The following is a 15471-nucleotide window of genomic DNA, read 5'->3' as shown; positions in this document are numbered from 1 at the left end:
ATCACAAGCTAGAGAATATTTTCCACGAGTGCCCTACAATGGGAATAGTGAGAATATTCTTGTTTATACGACAGCCCCATGACATCCAGAATTCTATTTACTTCCCTGCAATGCTGAGTTTTACTTTAGCACTATTTTGCCCAAGGTGTTTATAAAGGTAAGAGAAAGAAATGTAAGGAGTTCTGCTAGTTTTAATTACATATTTACAGATTTTCACCTCATCATCCCTGAATTCTCATAGTTTCTTCACTGGAGAAATTGCATTCCTTTTTCTAACTAGAAATAATAAGATTGTGTATATTGTGTATTTCTTCAAAATTCCTAAATAAAAATATTCAAAAGCAAATATGTCATGTGTTTTTGGATAGTTATTTGAACATGACTTAAATGCATTTCCTTAGAATTATCGGTTCTTTTTTCGATTTCAGCATAATCTGTTTTGTAGAGAAATCTTACTGCTTTAACACATGTGGAAATGAAATGAATTCTAATCTTTGATATGTTGGATATCAGATCTATATTTTTAAATAAGTTTGCTATGAAATGAACTCCTTATTTAGGAGATGTGCTATTACTCATCCCCAGAGTACTGTCAGAAACTATTTGTGAATGACATTCATCGATTTACTCTTTTAGTTTTGGGTTTTTTTTTTAAATTTTTATAAGAAACAGAAGGATTTGGTTTAGTGAAGGAAATTTACACACAATGGCTCCTGTCCAAGTCTTTAAAAAGATGCTGAGTTTACAGTCAACTTGTTTTTCTTAATAGCTTCATGAAAGCAGATCTAAAGAGAAAAGGCTAAATAGAGACAATGAAAATAACTAGAGTTAATTTGGAAGTAAATACTGATACTTCTCTTAGAAACAGAATGAGAAAATTTAACTACTAAAAACCATAGGATATCATAGTCTCAATGAGAATTGTTCAGCATTTCGAAGGTAATCCAAATTGGAATTAGCCTTGACTTGTTGCTGATTTTTTGTTTTTGTTTTTGTTTTCAGTAGTATACAGTACTCTTTCTCAGAACTGTTCATAGCCATTATGATCTGGTCAATTTATTAGTTTTGATTAGAAGATATTGCTTAGTTTAGAGAAGTGATATTTATCCTACAGCGATACTTTGCAACCCAGCATATACATGTGGTCATAAAGACATAGCCAGCCAGCTACCTAGGCAGAGGAAGACTGACTAATATTTGGGAGCAGGTGTCTGTGTTTATGTATTTGGAGATCCATGTGAGCCAATTCAAGGCCTTTCTTTTCCCAAATCTACTCTAAATTTTTAGGAATTCCCTTATATTCATTATCCTAGCCTAAGCAATTTTATCAGTTTACATATGGAAGAATGCCAAATGCTAGACCTTTTAGGAATTTCATATAATATCATTTCCCTTTGAAGTGACAGTTCCCTGTAAATCTATTCATTGTTTAATAGTGTGTACTGAAAAGTCCTTTCAGGCCTAAATGAAGATGTAACATTCAGATTTTTAATGCTCTTATCCTAATTGTGTCTGACCTATACCAATTCCATTGCCATCTGTTCACCCACTGCTGCCTCTTTGACTTCAGAGGACCTATAATCCAACCAGTAAGTTAAAAATAAAGAAAATAACTTTTATGAAGATGTGTATCTGAGTCAAGAATTGTGGCTACCATTTCTGCTAACTGACTTTAAAGTTAAGAGGAACTGGTTGAATTTGTATTTATTTTTTTTCTTTAAGATTTATTTATTTATGCTTACAGAATTAGGGTACAGGCCAGAATTGTGGTGGGTGAGAGGACTCACCAGAGACAGAGTGGGGAGCAGAACAGGCAGATGTACTGAAATACACTGCCGAGGGGAGCAGCAGGAAGGTCAGGAGAGGTCTGCCAGCCTTGTGGATCAGCTCCCTAGTCTGGGATTGAACTCATGCTGCAGTGGCTTGCTTCAAGAGCTTCTTAATGCAGTGCTTTAACCCATTGTGCCACCACTGAGAGCCCTGAGTTTGCATTTCTTTACTCTTTCCCATAGCAAAAGATGACATTTCCCTATTCCTCAGCTGATTTTCCTTTTTAAAGAGTAGAGAAGAAAGTTTCAAGATATTCATTATTCTTTTGTGTGGCGTTTTCTAGGAAAATTTACTAAGGACTGTAATTCCTTGAAAACCAACAGAGGGCTGGCCTCTGCTGGTGGCTCAGTGAGTTAAAGCACAGCTAGCTACTGTGAAGCTAGCTAGCTGCAGCCACTTCGGTGCCAGTTCAATCCCAGCCCCAGAGATGACCCACATAGCACAGCTTGCTGCTGTTCCCCTTAGCAGTGTACTTTGTTGATCTGCCTTTTCTGCTCCCCACTGTTTCTGGTGAATCCTCTCACCACCCATGCACCTCTGGCCCGTGCCCCAGTTCTGTATGCATAAGTAAATAAATCTTTAAAAAAGAAAAAAAGAAATACACTCAGGCACATGCTCCCATTCCCTCTGTCTTTAGCTGGGCACTAAATCTCTGTAGCACATGAATGATTCTGAAAGCATTCTTTCCTATCTCATCCTGTCAATTTCAAATACATTCTTTATTCTATAGTGACAAGATTACAACATTTATATTCAGATAGCTTTTAAAAGAAAATTAGGACATGATGAAATTCCCTTGAGGTTTTGACATTAGACTTTGACTGAATTAAATGAATTATTCTTAAATTTTTCCTATTTTTAACTTTGATATAATGATTAAAATGTTCAGTGTTTAAAATGGGTTGGCAATAGTTTTCTTATTAACTTCCATTTTATATAATACCCAAGCTTGCTCTAGATACTCCAAATGCAGTCTCTGTAAGATCATTCAACCGTATTCTCTCCTAAATAAAATACTCGTTTTAGAGTATTTTTTTGTTATCTCTTGGACATTATTTGAATGTTATTATTTCTGTTTATAGGTAATTTCCAATATGCTCTTGAACTAGACCAAGAATTTGCACATAGCATTTATGAGTATTTGTGTTTCTTTTAGTAAGGTAAAAGTATAGATAAAACCAAGGATAATTGTACCAAATCTTAAAATAGATTCTTGAAAAAATACAAATACACAAGAAATAGAAAGGGGAAAAAACACTGTATTTTTACTTGCTTTTCCTGTTCTAAGGTCTTGGCCTCAAATTATAGGTGAAATTATTGGCTCTCCTAGGCTGGTCTATAGTAGCATTCTATTATAGGTGTCTTTTTTCTAGACCATGATGGAATCTTGAACCTTAATTAGTCTCATTCTTCACCTTTGATAAACACAATATTAAAAAAAAAATGAAAACGTATTTCTAAGATACAGTCTAAACTCACTGAACTACCTTACAAAAGTCTTGCTAGATAAGATCAGTATTTTTTTTTTCTTAACCTTCACTAGTTTCAGCAATTGGGAGGCAAATGAAGCTGAAGAAGTATGGAACCGTAAATGGCAGCCTATTTATAGGCTTTTCTCCCAGGGGCCCTGGAACAAGAGCGCCCCTTTTCTAGAACTCTACTTGAAAGTAGAGTACAGGGAGAAAGCTACTTTGTGGTTGCCCGAAAGGCCAAAAAAGTAATATCTCTTCTTGCAAATTTGTGAAAAGCATCATGTTGTATAAGAAGAATGTTATTTGGGGAACACAGCTAATAGGTTTGGGGAGTTCAGTTAATAGTTTTGGCATTTACAAGGCTAAAGTATTCAACATAGTTAACCTTAATGTATTCGTTCTTGAAAATATATGTGATGTGTGTGTGTTTAAAGCTTTCTTCTAGAAAATTAAATATGAAAAAGAATGCAAGGTTGATTCAATATAGGTTTCATTCTATATAGGTTTACATAGTATATTATTTTAGCTATGTTAAATTCAGAAAAGGCAAAATATATAGCTTAAAAAAACAGAAGATTATCAGGAGTTAAATGTGAAAGGAGAGCCTGTATTTTTTTTTCTGATTCTTGAGCTTTTGGAATGAAATTTCAATCTTAAAATTTCAAAGACAGATGTAGAAATTGCCAGCACTTGGCTCAACAAGGAGAAATCCATAAGTAGGAAGGGCAGCAGGTGGCAAGAAGTAGGACGTTCTATGGTTACAAATGTTCATGTCAGACTAAAAATATAAAACAGGTTGTGCTCCGATTCAGTACTGATGATACTAGTCATTCTTCTGTTTGGTTTCAGATTCTGCACATCAACGAAATTGCTTCTAGTTATTTGTTTTACCAATAACAGAGTAGTGTTAGATTGAACCAGATTTTTAGTTTTCAAACTGCTAGGGTAGACTATAAGATCTAGTGGGAGTCCTCAGTCTCCCCTCCACCAGAATAGGGTATAATCCAGGTTTCCTTCCTGGGTCCATGTACTTCCACCAAAATCCAAATGCCATGTTTGAGCTCTTCATAGCGGAACAGCCTGTGCTCTTGGAAATAGTATAAACATTGTGACTTTGCAGCTTATCAGAAGAATTATAGAACTTGAAGTATCATATCCTAATCAAAATTCAAGATTTATTTTCACTGAGAATTGTCTTTTGTGAGGCAGGGAAGGATAATAAGGATTTTCATTTATTGCTTTACCCACCTTGCATCATTTGATGCAAGAAGCATCAACATAGTTTTCATAATAACAACTCCAAATTTTTTGAAGGTTTAATTTTCATGGCTTTGTCTAAAATATTTAGGACCAGGGAGATGGTAATGCTTTTATTAGGTTTTCAGAGTCACAAATGTGTACTTTATTTTCATGTGAATTTGAACTTGTAGTGAAAAACTATTACTGAAATTTCCTTGTTTTTAGTTATCGGCAGATAAGGGACAACTCTTGAATCAAAATACTGAAAGTACATGGCCCTTAGTGGAGTGCTTAAACAGGTATTTTGTGTCGCAGCCAACCACTGTAAGAATAAGTAAAGGAACATACATGTCAGGCATACACTATGGAGTGAACTGTCAGCTATCAGAATTCATTCATTGATCTCTACTTTGTAATCCCACCAAGATCATTGTCAGTCTTTATCTCAAGAAGTGTACTACCCACATCAGCTTGAAGGAGACCTATGGTACATTAAGTAGAGGATAATGTTAAGATTTCAGAAGCTACCTGAGGTTATTTTAAAAGGGTATCTATCCATGCTTATTTGTGATACTGGTCTCAACAAGATTATCTCATCAGCACAAGACTGGGCTCCAGTAATTACCAAATAGAATTAGATGTTATATGGAAAAAAGAATGTTTATGACCCTATTAGATGCTTTAACTAGCCATCAGTTCAGGATGAAGATGTGGTCCCATTTGTTCATCTCCATTAGAATCATTGTCAGTTTTACATGAAATTTCCTTAATTTATTAATTAATATTGTATTGGTAGAGAATTGCTTCCATCTTTGTATTTTGATCTTTGACAATGTATCGGGAATCTACTAACTCACAGTTTAGCTCTGTGCAAGTATATCTCTTGTTCAAAAGACTAAATATCTTTTGAACTCCAAGACCTCTTTCCTTCAAGTACTTATCAGGAACTCCCTCAAATATCCTGTAATCTTGTTGAACTGGAGGCAGTCCTTGACCCTGGATACCAAGACCCAAACTAAAAGATGAATTTCTTTGTAGTGTTTTGTAGCCTTGTGATACACAAACACCTAGTGATATAAGCTACTTATTATTTATTGTTACGAATTCCAAAAGCTTTACTTTTTCTCGTCCACATATGCAATATTAATAGATATCAAACACTATTTGTGGGTTACAAGAAAAACAATAATATAATTTTAGAAATAGAACAGTCAATTTTATGGAGAGTGCTCCTAACTGTATGCATAATTCTTTGAAAACAATTTATTGAACCCAAGAATTATAACAAAATAAAAATGTTAGTGAAGGAATTGCCTCAAAGGAAAAGTATTCACAGATTGTCTTCACAGACAAGACATTCATGGTGCTACCACCTGGGTTAGAAGTTCCTGTTGGGTGGCTTTATAATGTCTCGTGTATGTTATTATTTTGCTTTTAATATCAAGATGCTTCATGTGTTGATTTTGCAGTGAATGAGCACTATTTTATATCCAATACTGACTTAAAGCCTGGCACAGAAAAAGAACTGGATTGTTTGAATTATTAAATGAATTGTGTAAAACTGAATGAATAAAAATTAGTTTTTAAAATAATAGCTGACACTATTTTTCCATTACACCTAGTGAGATATATATTGTTCATATTGACTTTTTATAGGTCAGCACAATAAATACATTTTGATAGACGATGGGTAGACATTTCTTTTCAGTATGTTCCAAGCAGCATAAATTTATTTTTTATCAAACTGTATTCCATACCTTATTAATATTGCAGATATAGAATTATTATAATAGCTTATAGGATTTGCTGTAGCTCGGTGTTTTCCACATTCAGAATCTCTGCTAAAATTTATGTGATATTTATATCAAGAGAAACCATGGTAATGAACTCTCCAGGATTAGGGCTTAGGAGAATTCAAGGGGCATTTTGAGAAGATCTTGAGGTTTGGAATCCAATAACTATAATTTTAACTTCAATTCTGCAATTTCTAGATTCATGACCTTCAGTAGGTAAATTTTTTAACCTCTTCTAGTTTCATTCTCTGTCAAAGGTGGGCATTGCTTAAAAAACATTTTATGAATTTTAGCAAATGCAAGAAAAGACTAAAACATAAATTTATGAAAAATAAAGTACAAACATACATGAACATAAATAAATAACTCACTTCTCAAATGTTAATACTCTTCAGTAATAGCTACTCTATATCTTTGTCTACATAGAAAACAGATTTTTTTTTTCAGTTCTATAAATACATTACCATTGTCCTGCCCAGTGGCATCCACATTTTTTTTTCTTTGCTTAAAGGTGTCTCCTACACACACAAACCATCAACACAAACACGTAAATATCTTTCTGCAACATTAGATGTCTTTTCATATTGTTGGCCTAACATGCCATTTCTCTAGGAAACTATATTCGTGCCATTTTATTATTCCTCTGTATCTTATTTTCATAGATTTTTCAGACCGTTTATGAATATAAACATACTTACCTTGTTTGCTCAATATTTAACTCTCAAATAGAAGTCTCACGAGGGCAGAAATTATATGTCTGCACTTAACTACTGTATACCTGATCTCAGCAATTGTCTTCAGAGAGCAAAACTCCATAATTACCAGTTGAATGAGTAGGTGAACACAGGAATGATCATTAAGCATTTTTTTTTAAGATTTATTGATTTATGCATGCAGAACTTGGTATAGGCCAGAGGTGCAATGGTGGTGAGAGGATTCACCAGAGACAGAGTAGGGGGCAGAACAGGCCGACTGATGACGTACACTGCTGAGGGGAGCAGTGGGAAGGTCAGGAGAAGTCTGCCGCGCCATGTGAGTCACCTCCAGTGTGGGGGATCCAACTTTGCAATGTAGGGGCTGCAGCTAGCTTGCAGTGCTGTGTCCTAACCTGTTGCACCACCAGGGAGGCCCCTAAGTATGTTTTCTTAAATGTACAAAAATATGCATTAAGTCCATTTAATTGTCTCCCCCATTGCCCTCCCATTCATTTAAGGGAGGGCAAGAATAATAAGGAAGGGCTCTGTTGAGTAACTAATTTAATTCTATGCGTAAATTATTTTATTTATTTAACTAACTTGAAAGCCTAAATGGTTAGATTGACCCAAAGACAATTCAAACCATCGTTCTCCTAAATGATCTTAAATATCAGTGTCTCTTTTTTAAAAATTCTGTTTGTTTTTCTTTTTAATCTTCAAAGCTTTAGAAATGGTGAAAATTCTAACAGGAAGAGGATTTCTCAAAACTTTGTCACAAGATTCTCAATCACATCCCCTGACCATATGTAAATAAAAACAAAATTAATTCTAAATCCTAGATGGTATTTGTCAAGAGTAATTTCCTGAAACAGTTATGGCAAAAATTAAATATTGTGTTGATTTCTGCTAATTATTTCTTAATCATTAAAATTTGCCATTTTGTTTTTACAGGTATGAATATAAGCAAGAGTGAGATAGCCAAAGAAACTTCATTAAAACCATCTCGAAGATCCCTGCCTTGCCTCACCCAGAGCTATGCTTACTCAAAGAGCTTGAGCCAGTCTGCCTCACTCTTCCAGTCAATTGAGAGTGAATCTCAGGCTCCCACTTCTGTAACCTCTATTTCTGCTGACAAAACAGAACAAGGTGAGCAGTTCTTCCTCTTTTTTTTCTTCAACTTACAAAGACTTTTCAAACCATTTACTTCCTTTATTTTACTAGTAATCATGGAGTTCGACAAGAAAGAGATTGTTATATAGAAAAAGTCTCCTTTCAACCCAAATGAAAAGTTACTTGTGAGACAGATGTTTTTGCCTCGGAGGTGGCCAGTTTAAGAACCTAGACATAATGCTTGCTTGTTTGCAATGGAAAACAGACAAGTTACCTGAATGCTGGCTTATTATTATTTTTGGAGAGAATGTGTAACCAATTATTGAGTAGACTATGTCAGAAATAATAAATTTCTGTTTTCTAAACTCAAAGGTGAAACCTGTAAGTACTATAGACAGTAAAGCAATAAATATTTGACAGCACAGACATGTGGTTGAACAAAAAGTGAACCAAACATTGGCGCTTATTAACACAGGACTGAAATATAGGGAGGAGCTGGTTAGATGCCACTTTGGAGAGACTCTGTAGGTGTCCTTAGGCCTCTGGTATACTTGTCTGTCTATCTGAGACATATCCTTATGCCTTTTGATAATTATCCCTTTTGATAATCCCTTTTCATAATAGTTAGGATTCAAAATAAGGACAGCTCCTTTGTCATGTTGTAGATGGGTATGCTTTTATTTTCCTCTCCTCCTAAGAAGCATTTTTGCTTATGAGAATAGCTGTCTTCCTCTAGATCATGAAGATACCCAGATTCTATTTTCAATAATATTGTGCAGTCATTGTCTATTGTAACTAGTTAGTGTACAATGATGTCCAATAAGGAAATTGGCTAACTATTTAAGAGACTGAAAGTAGTAATGTATAGTATAGATGAATTATTCATTGAATGGAATTTTAAGTTACTAATTTCAGCTCATTAAATTAAAAAAGCTCTTCATGTTTGGTCTAAATTTGCACATCAGTCACCAAGTTTGTTTTATCTGTTGCCTCATTTTTCCCCAATATGTGAAATGTGTCATTTATTTGCTTATTTATTTTCTAGCTAACACCAAGGAGAATAAAAATGATTCTGTGCTCAAATGTTCTTTTGCTGATCTCAGTGATTTTTGCTTGGGTAAGCTGACTTCTATTGTTCCTTCCTCCTTTTCTCTTTTCCAACGGTAAATTGTCTTCAAACCAAGAACATTATTTTTTTAAGAAAAAATTTCATGGTTTAATCTTTAAAATGTAGTAAGTGAATATAATAGAGGTTGAAAATTATTAAGGTATTTTGTTTATAGCTTGAAATAATGAGCAATAATGTTAGTGAAAAAAATTAACAATCTCTGCTGTTAACCTTCTGGAAATTTCTCTTAATTTTCTATGAATAAATACAATTACATAACTATGCTAAGATGTCTCAGATTTTAACATTACCTATTTATGTCCTGTTGTGATAGATGAAGATTTAGCTCATTTATATAGCCTTTCAATTTTTCAGTTTCATTGCCATTTTAAATTTTAAACCCCTCTGTTGATTAAGTTTTGCAACTTTATGTCATATTCTGTCATATTTCAGCAGTATTCCCATTCTTCACGTGACAAATTTATCATAGCTATGAAAATAATGCTCTCTGCAGGCATAGTTAGCATTTACCACTTCCTGATCTACAGTTCTACATTGCTTTGGCCTCTATTGAATTCTCAGATATTCCTAGAGTCAAGGTAAAATGATTCCTCCTCCAGTCTTCAAAGTTATACCTCTTTATGCTTACTTCAATGTTTGTACTACAAACTTCTATTTACTTTCTGAGGTTATCCTATTTTCTTAAAAACAGCCCTCCTTCTAAATTTGCCCATTATGTTCCAGTTTCTTGATTTTATATGCCTTATCTTATTCTCATACTATAAGAAAATCTTGGTGACTTTTCATTCATTATTCTAGCTTTTTAAGTCATCTTTCTTAGCTTGCATCCTTATTTTTTCCAGAGCTCATCTGTAAGCACCTATCTCTGAAGGTTGACGTAATCTGTAAACTTTATAGCTGCTGTGTATCTGAAATTACTCCAGTTCACTCACATTTGACTTATATTTACTTGGTTATAATACCTATTTTACAAAAATTCCCGTCAAACTTTGAAATTTGGAGACTTATTCACTATCATTTAGCACTTGTTGCCACCGTCAGAAGCCCAATTTCTGTCTAGTTCCTGTTCCTTTGTAACTGAGGTTTTCTTCAATATATACATTTTTATTATCCACTATTTGTGTTTAATGTTATTAAGTAGACTGTGTATTTTTATTTATCCCATTCTAGACACAGTTTGCCCTTTCAGTTTGCTTTATGCCTCCTTTCCACTTCTATTTCATTTTTCCCACAATGTATGCAGTTTTGTTACTTTCTTCTTTTTATGAATATCCACTTGAAAAGTTTGACTTTTTCTTTTATCTTATGATTTTGCATTCTGTCTGAATTCTGAATGATTCCCTGAATTTTTCTTCTAAAGATTTTTCATTTGCTGGTTGTGTGTTTGAGTGCACACATATGCATAGGGAAAGTTATAATCATATGTGCATATTTAATTTCTAAGATTCTATTCTCAGACTGTAACTTTTCAGAGCATCCTTTCTTATTTCTGATCTTGTAAGAGGAACAGTAAGCTACCTTGGGGCCAGTGGGTGGTGCTCATAGTTAGCTGAATGGTGGAAGGCAAAACTTTCCAAAGCCACCTTTGATCTCCTGGGTAACTGATGGGAAATAGGGAAAGGCTTGAGACTGGCAATTACAAACTACTGAGGCTTAGCAGTTAAATGGCTGTCAAGGAGGGCGTCCAGGAAAACCTGCTATCTATATTATAATGATGACAGGAATTTGCATCTTGTTACTTACAAGATGAAAAAGAAAACTAAAATGCCAGCATTCCATTGTATCATTTCAAGAAAAAGTGTATTCAGAAAGATAAACATACCTACATTCCTAACAATTAATGGAAATTTAAAGCGTATCAGTTAGTATCAAGGTTTTCCAAAATAATAAGTACAGTTTTTCTGTCTTCTTAATAATATAGTTATATAACAATGTTAAAGCTGTTGGACACTATAGGACTTGTCCACTCTTAGTTTATACCACTAAGACTTGATACTACTAGCTACAGATGGGTAACATCTTAGAGCAGATTTTAAGCATTATTAGTAAAAGAATTTAATTTGTGCATTATAAGCATTTGTTTTTTATTTTATTACAATACTAAGTGAACTCTTAATAGTACTAAATTTAGTTGTCTATGTCACAGCTTCGATTTGATAGGTGTTAACAGATTGAATAACTTCTAAAACATCTTGATTTATTTGAAAAGGCTAAATATATAGGAATCAGTCTTTAAATATGAAGAGATATTTATATCACATGGGATGTGAATTTTGTGAAATGTGTCAACAGTATCTTGAGTATCTTAACAGCCACCACAGAGGGCCCTTGTTCTGTATTATTTTATAATGTTTATAGGTTATTCATAATTCATAGATATTATTTTATTATAGATATTAAAGTATTGCTACCTTTGTCATTCCAGTGGTAATTATAATTTTGTTTTTGCAGTTTACAGTTTATGCCAATTTCCATTTTCCCCCTTATGTTTCTTTGTATTTAGTACTGATGTTTTGTAGTATTTCTTCTATGGCTTCAGTTAAATTCACATTTATAAAACTTCCAACTTATAATAAAACAAGTTTTTAAATTTAATGCAGGTTTACATAAGCAAATAAATGGTTGGGTATCTATTGAGTTACAACAGATACCTTTATCTTCAAGTTATAAAGGTAAAATATTCAATAGATTTCATATGATTCTAATTTTTTTTTGAAAAGTTCATTATATAGCAAGGGTGCATTTAATTATTTTGAAAGTTACTCTATTTACATGATCATATGCAATTTTTCATGTGGTTACTTTTTTTTCTTTAGTAGATGGGTCATATGAAAATTGTTTTTGGCTAAATCTTGGGAAATATGCAAAAAGAGAACCTGTTTGAAGAGAGAAAAGGAAGGAAGATACAAGTAGATGTAATTTTTTCTTTCTTCTAGGTCTAGGAAAAGATAAGGATTACATGGATGAATCAGAGCATGCTCATTATGACAGATCTCGGCTCATTAAAGACTTAGTTCCCAAAGATAATACTGAATCCAAGAAAAGATTGTCTAAGGTAATGTAAACTATTCTATAAATAAATCATTTGAAGACCATAACTTTTAAAACTTTCAGGTCCTTTTTAATGTTGATCTATAGTGTGCTGGAAAATATAAAAGGTAACACAGGTTAGTGTGCATCTTGTAACATTTGAAAGTATAAAGTATGGGAATATATCATATTCATTTACATTATCAAGCGGAATCTTACAAAAATCTGAAAAATAAAATTACTCAGTAATATTTCTTTATGGTCTTGCCTCGCATTTTTCATGTATTTTGAAAGGCTGGATGGTTAAATAAGTACATGGATTTTACTTATGAACCAATACATGAATTGTTTCTCTGCTTACTAGTTGTGAAAACCTGAACAGGTTAATTAAGCTAATTGAAAAATCATGTTTCTACTTGACAAATTTCTTTTATGACTACATGAGAAGACTATATGGGAGTATCTAGTTTTCTAGATGGCAGGTTAGGTTTTTATAACAACTTGGAGGTTAGGAATACCTCATAGTTGTGTTTAGTCAAGATATGTATGGATGATTGGCCTAGAATTCAATTTTTAAAACTCCTGGTTCTAGCAATCCCACCATCCTTCAAACAAATGATTTCATAAAATCTTCAGAGCTGTGGATGTGTCGTTCAGTATCAAACACCTTTTAATGCTTTCTATTCTGAACTGACTCAGTTCAAATTAACTCTTTTTCTTTGTTTTCTGCCTTTTAAAGTGTGGATGCCTTTGTGAAAGAAATTTGGATACTAAATGCAGTTTAACACAAGGAGTGACTTGTGCTGTCAGTTGTTACTACCTTGCTAGTAATCTCTCCCTTGCTTATCTCTCTCTTTGTGATGCTTGATTTTATGTGACTGTGACTTAAATTCATTTTGCAACCCCCTTTACCAGTGTAGTGGGGGAAGGAACAAGACATATTTTAAATGTTATCATCAAAGAGACCAAATTATATTATAAGAAAGTAAATTTACTTGTGGATTCTTTTTTTTTTTTTTTTTCATTTCGCTTAGCTTTTGTTTTAGCAAAGGGAGTGTTTGTGAGTCACGATTTGGTTCCAAGAATTCTTAGATTTTTCTTTAGAAATAAAAGATTTATTGTTCCATGTTCACCTGTCTGTTTGATTGACATGTGTATGATTTGTGTTTCTTGTACCTGTTGTTTATGATAAGTTAGTAAAGTAAAGCGTTATTCCATGTGGCCTGAAGAAAAAAGAAAAGTTACAAGAAAAATTTTAAAAGCAGGTGTTTTACCTTGTAATACAGCCTCATGGGAAGACAAATACAATATACTCCCAAGTAAATAGAAAAAGATCTAAAGTTGAATAAAATCTCTTATTACCTGCTTCTCTGTAATTTACCACATGTCTCCAATGATAATGCCACTTCATTTCTACTCAAAAATAGACATTTCCCAAATCTTACTAAGACTAAACTTAAATCATTTTATTTAAGTGATATTTATGTTTATATGTTAGGGGATATGTATTTTTAATTAAGTCTTATGAACTGACAATATTCTCCATTTGTGACCTATAAAATAGCAATTTTTATATAAGACCACATGCACATATAACACACACACAGTGGACTGAAATCTTGAAATTATATGCTTCACAGTTACTTTTCTTGGAATAATGGTATTGGTTGCAACCTTCCCCTTGCATATTATGATATTTTAACTGCAATGTAACTGATATTTTAGTGTTTTGCAATTGTTACTTCACTGCAAAGGGAAAGTTTTAGATAATGCAAAGTAAATTCATAAAAATTAAACAGGAAAGGATCACAAACTGAAGGGAAAGTGACTGCTAGTGTGAACTGCCTTGTCAGTAATAACCAGTAGTGGATTACAGAAAAAAAAAAAAAAAAAGTAAGGCTTTTGAACAAAATCTGTCATTAGCCTAAAGTTGTTCAAAGAACATAACTAAATTCTCCAAGGCTATGTCTCACATTGAATTTGTGGGGAATTTCTGTAAAACTTGTCAACTGTGAAAACAACTCTAGTAATCCTCTGACTAGTTTACCGAGCTCTGTTTGGGAATTCGATTTGTCCAAACATTTCCTGAATGATTTTGTATGAGAGTTAGGAAATTTTATTTGATCATGTACCTACTGCTTATGATAATTTAGTAAACTAAGAATACTTCTGAAGCATTTTAGTTTGTTTTAGAGTTAATGTTCAGAACAATGAAATGTACCTTTAGGTAGTTTGCTTCAAATCTTGAACTTTTTAGCATGTGTAATTTTTACCAAAATTCTTGATATTTTAGAAATTAAAATCATGTGATATTGATATCTAGTATGATGGAGTAATATTGATGAAATAGTGTTTTGTTTATTTATTTGATGTTGCTATGTGCAGCACTTGCCATTGTAAGAAATATTACTGAACAGAGAAATATACTACAAATACAGATAGGATTTGCTGTGAAGGTACTGGATTGCAGTTCAGTAGGTAAATAGAAATGGAGAAACTTACGAGGTTCTAGAAGTTAGAGAAAACAGTAACTCTGGGATAAGTCTTGATTTAGTTAGCTTCAAGCTTTACAATAAAAGCAGCTTTTAAGTATCGCAGAAGCAGAGCAGTAGATTTAAAAAAAGTGAATTAAAATAATAGTCTGTCTTCTTTCTTCTTGATATCCACTGTATTGTTAATGAGAATTTGCATCTCCTGTCATCAAAAGGAGGAAACTATTGGAATGCCCAGGGGTGTTACTTTGACCAACAGCTTTCTACAGAAAAGACAGTGTGTCCGTGTAGAATATTAGAAGTAAAAGATCTTGCACTCCCATTCTTTCTCTTTGGACTTCATCTTTACCATGTAAGCAAGTCAAAGTCACCTGCAGGAGAATGAGACCATTAAACCAGAGCCTGAGTGAACCCAGTCACCCCAACTGAGGCAGAGATGTGAGAGAACAGTAGCAACCCAGGAAACATACCCACCAGCTGAGGTCCTCAGGGGATCTTCCCAGGCACTAGGCATTTCACAGAAGCCTGAGCTAAATAGAGAAAAACATAAATGGTAAAGGCTAGCATGTTGGCTAATAAAAGTGATTGTTAATATAAAGTAAATTCCTTCCTTAGTGGAAATTTTACAAAATTTTCTGTGAGCTTTTTATGGCATACCAGTTAATTCTCTAGAGCTCAAGT

The 15471-nt window shown here is 33.4% G+C and overlaps 1 protein-coding gene across 2 annotated transcripts in view; it reads left to right on the top strand.

Moving 5' to 3' along the window:
- Positions 1–15471, top strand: part of ANO3 (anoctamin 3) — a 246431-nt gene that overhangs the window by 109171 nt on the left and 121789 nt on the right. For both annotated transcript variants that reach the window (XM_012725477.1, XM_004682971.2), the window contains 3 exons: positions 7981–8175; positions 9185–9256; positions 12205–12323. In XM_012725477.1, the coding sequence (XP_012580931.1) occupies positions 7981–8175; positions 9185–9256; positions 12205–12323 (386 nt within the window). The remainder of the gene's footprint in view (positions 1–7980; positions 8176–9184; positions 9257–12204; positions 12324–15471) is intronic.

Source organism: Condylura cristata, unplaced genomic scaffold (genome assembly GCF_000260355.1).
Source record: "Condylura cristata isolate star-nosed mole 26May11 unplaced genomic scaffold, ConCri1.0 scaffold00015, whole genome shotgun sequence".
NCBI lineage: Eukaryota > Metazoa > Chordata > Mammalia > Eulipotyphla > Talpidae > Condylura > Condylura cristata.
The sequence above is the reverse complement of the archived record's forward strand: the minus strand, read 5'-3'. Positions and strand labels throughout refer to the sequence as shown.